The sequence below is a fragment of the Austrofundulus limnaeus genome, unplaced genomic scaffold (genome assembly GCF_001266775.1).
Source record: "Austrofundulus limnaeus strain Quisiro unplaced genomic scaffold, Austrofundulus_limnaeus-1.0 Scaffold5, whole genome shotgun sequence".
Taxonomy (NCBI): domain Eukaryota; kingdom Metazoa; phylum Chordata; class Actinopteri; order Cyprinodontiformes; family Rivulidae; genus Austrofundulus; species Austrofundulus limnaeus.
Genome location: NW_013952407.1, coordinates 5,982,708 through 5,989,086, shown reverse-complemented (window position 1 = coordinate 5,989,086; position 6,379 = coordinate 5,982,708). Strand labels below are relative to the sequence as shown.

The following is a 6,379-nucleotide window of genomic DNA, read 5'->3' as shown; positions in this document are numbered from 1 at the left end:
AATAGCACAAAGAAACAAACTTCGGCGCAGTAAAGAAGTATGGGTGGTATTGTTCATATAAACTACCCAGTTAGGTGACGTTTGGAGGGTGGAGAGAAATACGCGTCAAGCAAATCCATGATGTGTTGTTCAATTGCATGTTTACCTTCCTGTTCCAATGATGCGTTTCTGCTCAWTTTAGCCTCACGTTTTATTTGGTTTTGTACACATTTCCCTAACTTCATTGTAGCAAATAATTGTAAAAACAAAACAAACAAAAACKTTTTCTAAACCMTGCATTAATTAACAAAATACGACTAGATATATTTAAGGCAATGTTGATACCACATGACTTAAACGTAGTGTCATTTGCCTTTTTTAAGTCGTTAATTACGGGTTTCCAACAACATTTGAACATATCACGTGTCACGCTGATGTCACTGGCTAAAAAAGACAGGGTAGGATAAAAACAATAGAAAACAAGTCTTTAATGGAAATATCTTAGAATTACCGTTTGATRTTTAACTTACAGGGGTTCAGTATAAAGATAAATCACGTTTTTAAAAGCTTAGTAAACTTTGTTGAGTTTAGTGGGCTGTTTATCAAGTTGTCAAGGTCATGGGAAATGTGGGTGCTGTGAATGACAAGAAATAACACAAGTCAGGAATAATGACTTGTTGATAAGGGAAATAAAGTTCCTATCGTGTCACATTCCTGACTGATTACGCGTTCTCGTAGTCCCCCGATGTAATTCCCCTTCCCATGGCTATGCAAGTTGCTGACTCCATCCTTGTGAAAATCAGATTAATGCTTAAAAAATAGGGCGAGTGTAGTTCACAAATGCTTTATTTGCATTAAATGCATTCATAAGAGGATATGAAATAGTTAAGCAGGCAAAAAAAATTAATATAAACTTCCCTTGAGGAAAATGTATAGCACAATCTTTTGACTTTTTCGGTCAGGTTTGGGCATATTGTACTTGCATAACTCACTGTAAACAAACTGCACTCACTGYCTTTCTGTAATGAAATGGTTTCTGTTTTCCTTTTGTCCATAATGCATAGGCACTGCTCACCCTGATGTCTCAAAACAGTAAACACAAGACTCGAACTACAATTACCACACAGCACCATGAGTTATTCCTACATCTTTGCACTGCCGATGAGAATTAAATCCTCCTCAGCAGCCAGCACAGACTTGCAGTGTCCTCTCACACGACACAAAACTGACAAAAGGTTTAGGTTATAGATATCACACATTTAAATATCACGGCATAAAGGCTCATTTTCTTTTTTTTTTAAATTATAAAAAGTGCAACTGAACAATGCCTCTGTGCTCTAATTTGGTTTTCTCTTTACAAATCAGAATCACTTTTAAAAACCCAAACAGGAAACTGCATAACGCCCAATACTTCATGACCGTTACAATCAAATACAAATGTTTGCAGATTTGGAATAGCCCAATTATCAGGCATGGGACCAAGAGTGAAAAAAGGAAAAAATTGGGATTATGGGTTCAAGGATGTGGCTTGAATCTGATATGACACGTAAACAAAAGTTTGTTTCAGAAATAGTTGAGTCTGACACATGACTGAGTCCAATCTGTGCGTCCTCAGATAGTGTTGTGCAGGTTGTTGTTCGAGGACGACGAGCAGAGGAGAGAGGAGCTGTCGGTGCACAGATTATTGAGGGCCCGGAGCACAGCGTCGGGCATGTGATCCGTGAGCATCTTGGGACTGATCAAAATACTCCGGAACGCCATTTCATTAGACCACTCTGCACGGTAACGAACTTGGGAGAAACAGGATCTGAAGGAGGAGAGAGAGAGAGAGACAAAGAAAGAAACTCGGTGTTCAGTTTGTTTCTACCTTGGAGACACAGAAGCACAACTGTTCATGTGACTGTCAGCATCTCCAGTCAGGAGGCTGAAAACATCTGAAGAAAATATATTTTTCTCGGGGCTAAAAGGCCAGAAAATCTGACAGCAGAAGTAGGAMACTGACAGAAAACAGGASACTCTGAAGCCAAAAGCCAAGCTGYTTCAAAGAGAAACTACTTAATTTTAAAGAGCAAATGTGCACAATTTATCCCAGTCAAAACAATAAAAATACAACAAAATAGGTTGAGTTTTAATTGTCCAACTCAAATAACAAAAACCTTCAGCAACATGTGGTCTTGTCTGTGAAAATATGGAAGAAAAATAGTCTCATTGSAATCTGAATATTTTTCGACACTGAATTTATGACATTGAATTTTTATCATCTGAAATTATCTATGTGAATTTTTTTTACTTCAAATTTGCTGGCAATATTTCACCTGCAACATTTCAGCTGAAGAAATTTGCCAGAAAAATATTCAACTACAGTAATTCACCTTTAAAAATTCACCTGAAAATATTCAACTACWGAAATTCAGCTGCAGGAATTCGCTGTAAAAATATGTTGACCTCCTGGTGACCCAGGCCAAAGCAATCAATAYTAGATCAAGTCGAGCAGCTTTTAGCCAATCAAGTTRCRCTCATTTGATCACGTGACACACCAGCTCGAGGTCAGAGGTGACTTTTTTATTTATTTTTTAGCTTTAACAGTTAGCTGGTCAGTGGCTTAAAGAAGATAAGCGAGGGGCATTTTCTGCTAAACAAAGATGATCATAAACGCTATAGGTACCGACTGACAGCCAGTTGAGTTTCAGGGTGGGGTTTTTTTTCTTCTTCTTTTTTTCCCTCATCTAACCGGATCTCAGCTAGTGGTCTGCGCACCACCAGTGGACTGCGCACCACCAGTGGACTGCGCACCACCAGTGGACTGCGCACCACCAGTTCTCTGCACAGACAGAAGAGGCAGACCCGGTGTTCTGACAGAATAGCACACCCATCAGAAAAGCATAATAGAACWGGCTGTCAGTCGGTACCTATAGCGTTTATGATCATCTTTGTTTAGCAAAAAATGCCCCTCGCTTATCTTCTTTAAGCCACTGACCAGCTAACTGTTAAAGCTAAAAAAATAGTCACCTCTGACCTCGAGTTGGTGTGTCACGTGATCAAATGAGCGCAACTTGATTGGCTAAAAGCTACTCGACTTGATCTAGTATTCTATATCTTATTCCTACATCTAGACCTATACAATTTTTTTTCCTTTTGATCTTGTATTGATTGCTTTGGCCTGGGTCACCAGGAGGTCAACATATTTTTACAGTGAATTTCTGCAGCTGAATATTTTCAGGTGAATTTTTAAAGGTGAATTACTGTAGTTGATTTTTTTTCTGGCGAATTTCTTCACTTGAAATGTTGCAGGTGAAATTTTGCCAGTAAATTTGAAGTAAAAAAAAGAATTCACAGATAATTTCAGAGGATAAAAATTCAATGTCATAAATTCAGTCTAAAAATATTCAGATTCCAATGAGACTATTTTTCTTCCATATGAAAATAACCAAATCTAAAAGACTGTCATTTTGTCTCAAAATAACTTGTATTAGGTTTACCTGTTCACATACTTGTTAACACTAAAAATCCCATCCCTTTCTTCAAACTGATGCTGTTCAAAACCACAACATAAATTATAGTAGTTGTGTACAAACATTTTCCACATGGATCAGCTTCCACTAAAACCAGCAGCCACAAGACCCAAATCTGATGATTTTACACTGACGTTTTTGTAGAAAACAGAAGAATATAAATATGTTTTGAAAAGAAAATAGATGCAGCACAGTTTGAAAATAATGCAATGTAAAACAAACTGCTGGAAATGTGTTTTTTCCCCTTGTCGTGGCAAAAATGGTCAGAAACACAGCGAGAGTGTTAAAGAGACAAATAGTCTTGCGGGGTATGTTCGTAAAATAATTTATTATGGGCAGACATGGAACAGAAAGCAATCACGAAGTCTGTTAGATGTGGGCCCCCGACTGAGGGCGGAAGAGAACTGTTATACCTTCAGCTATCATCATGTGATAATGAACAACCAATCAGAATCTGCCTCGTTCTGGTACATGAAGTAGTTCAGCTTAATGCTGACGTTCAGACGATATCATGAGATATGAACAATGGTCAGTGTCAAGGTGATACAGAAAATAAGTATTCCACAACACCCCTCATTGGTAAAACTATAGTTTTTTGTAAATATACATTTAAAAAGTATTAGAATTATGACCAAATAAATGTATACTCTCAATGTTAACGGTGAACTGAAAACTAAGAGATATCAGAAGTTTATGTGTTTCTTGTTTAAATTTTGCTGTTTCCATTAAGATTAAGGATGTTTGCAGTAAAAAGTAGTAAACATTTTAAAGCAGCTGCTTCAATTGTTTAGTTGTTTCAGCATCAAAGGACACATTTTCTTCTGAGGTTTCAGTCAAAACTGTGATCATTTGAACACTTTGGTATCAGTGTGCACAAATGAAGCTAAAGAATCAAAGGTTCAGCGGATGTTCAAGCAGTAAAAGCTGAAAGGTCAAACCAGATGTTAAGATTTTAGAAATGAGGCACAAGTTCAGAGTTGTTGGTTTAAATACGAGCAGCAAAAACATTTCTAATCAAACTGGCTGGAGCAGATTTCATCATGAGGAAACACGGAGCTGAAACATCAGCTAATGTGTGCAGTACAAACCACAAACAGATAGGTTGTCATCTTCTGCCTGTGTTTGTAGAGTACAGCTAATAACCATGTCATTCTATTTATCACTAGAGGGCGTTAATGATGACAATCTAAGTAATTCCAGATATCAAATACTAACGGACCGACCTCCTCGACGGTCCGTCTTCTGTGATGTGCAGAATGCGCCCAGGCAGGAAGAGGGGCAGGTGTGGAGCTGTGTGGGCTGGGGAGTCATCCGACGCCAGGCTCTGATAGGACGATGAGGGGCGAATCATCAGCGACTCCTCCCCTAGCAGCGGCTGGCTAAGCTGGTGCTCCCTCCTGCAGTCCATCTCGGTGGGGAAGTCGTCTGGATCTCCTCCGAACAGCTCATACCAACACCCCCGCAGCAGGATGCAGTACTGCAACACAAACAGCCACCTCAGATGGCGCCACAACCAACGCTCACACGTCACACAAACCATGGACGGTTCTTACTTTAGGCTTACTGCAGTTTGACACTATTTTAAGGATTCGTCTCTTTAGATCCTCCATGTTGGGCATGCTCAACCTGTGTGACAAGAATGTAGAAAAACAACACATTTCTCCTGACAAACATGTTTTGCTTACAGGAATATTTCAACCTGTGTGAAGTGGGCTTCTTGGGTAAAAATTGTGAACAATTAAAATGTTACCAGTTGTAGCTAACTGTTTGAACGACCTCAGTTAAACAGAGTTTCAGTCTGACAGGACTGATGTCTAATCTAAACACAGTGAATCACTGCTGATTTTTAACAGCTCCAATCCAAGGTTTAACGGCGGTTTTGAGTAATGTTGTCTTATAAACCTTTATATCACTATCATGTTTTCGTAGCATACGTACTTACATAACAAGCTATGATTATTTGTAGGGGTGTCCCAATCCAATAATGATATCGGATATCGGTCCGATTTCAGCCAAAAAATGAGTATCTGATTTTATCGGCCTGCATAAAAAATGTCCGAAATAAGCGCTCCGATATTAGCAGTCCGTTCCAGCAGTTCACTGACTCCACTCCAGTGTTTCTATCCAGCAGCACTTGGATCCAGCATGCAGAGCTCACGTGATCACAACAACATGCAGCGCTAAAAAGTTAGCAAGAATGTCGGCAGAACTTTCTATTTTCATCAGAAACAGAGTTGAAGCTAAGTGCAAAGTTGTCATGCACAAGTTTTCCGAGGGGGCACAGAACCGTGAACATTTCAAACCGGAGCGACAATACTCTCCACCCTGGCAGCAGCTTTGCGGTTCGGCTCGGTTCGTTCAGCCTCGGTCCAGTGACCGCACACAGCCGCGCTGTTTCGGAACCTCCTCTCTGGTCCGGTCGGTGATTCTAAGCTGGCAGAAGCGAGGACACCACGCTTACAGTTTTGACATCCCGTGGATTAGCTCTGGGTCGATGGACAGAAGAAAGGAGAGCGCAGCTTTTGTTTCGACATGACGAGAGAAGTGATAAAAACTGCTCCCTGCAGGAGCGAGAGGCTGATCTCCACATGATGCTCAGAAAATCTGACTAATTCTTATTATTTATTTTTGCTCTTGTTATTAGAGTGATGTTTAATCTGTTTACACACTTGTTTGAGTGAAGATTAAGTGCAATGATCACGTTGTTTTAGTTACAGTCAGTAAAATTGGAGCTGTGGACTCTTAACTTTGAACAGACAATAATGTGGGGTTTTGTTTTGTCCCCACCTTCAGTTTTTTCCATCATAAAGCAGCACCAGGCTGACAGGTAGTAAAACAATAACCGAAGTGATTTTGAATTGTCCTCTCCTTGGGCTGCTACCTTATCG

The 6,379-nt window shown here is 39.7% G+C and overlaps 1 protein-coding gene across 2 annotated transcripts in view; it reads right to left on the bottom strand.

Annotated features, from left to right (window-relative positions):
- Window positions 1-807: 807 nt before the first annotated feature.
- The window catches only part of daglb (diacylglycerol lipase, beta), a 20,611-nt gene continuing 15,039 nt past the window's right edge, over window positions 808-6,379 (bottom strand). For both annotated transcript variants that reach the window (XM_014028487.1, XM_014028494.1), the window contains exons 13-15: window positions 5,045-5,117; window positions 4,715-4,968; window positions 808-1,786 (exon numbers count right to left, since the gene is read on the bottom strand). In XM_014028487.1, the coding sequence (XP_013883941.1) occupies window positions 1,591-1,786; window positions 4,715-4,968; window positions 5,045-5,117 (523 nt within the window). In that variant the 3' untranslated portion in view covers window positions 808-1,590. The remainder of the gene's footprint in view (window positions 1,787-4,714; window positions 4,969-5,044; window positions 5,118-6,379) is intronic.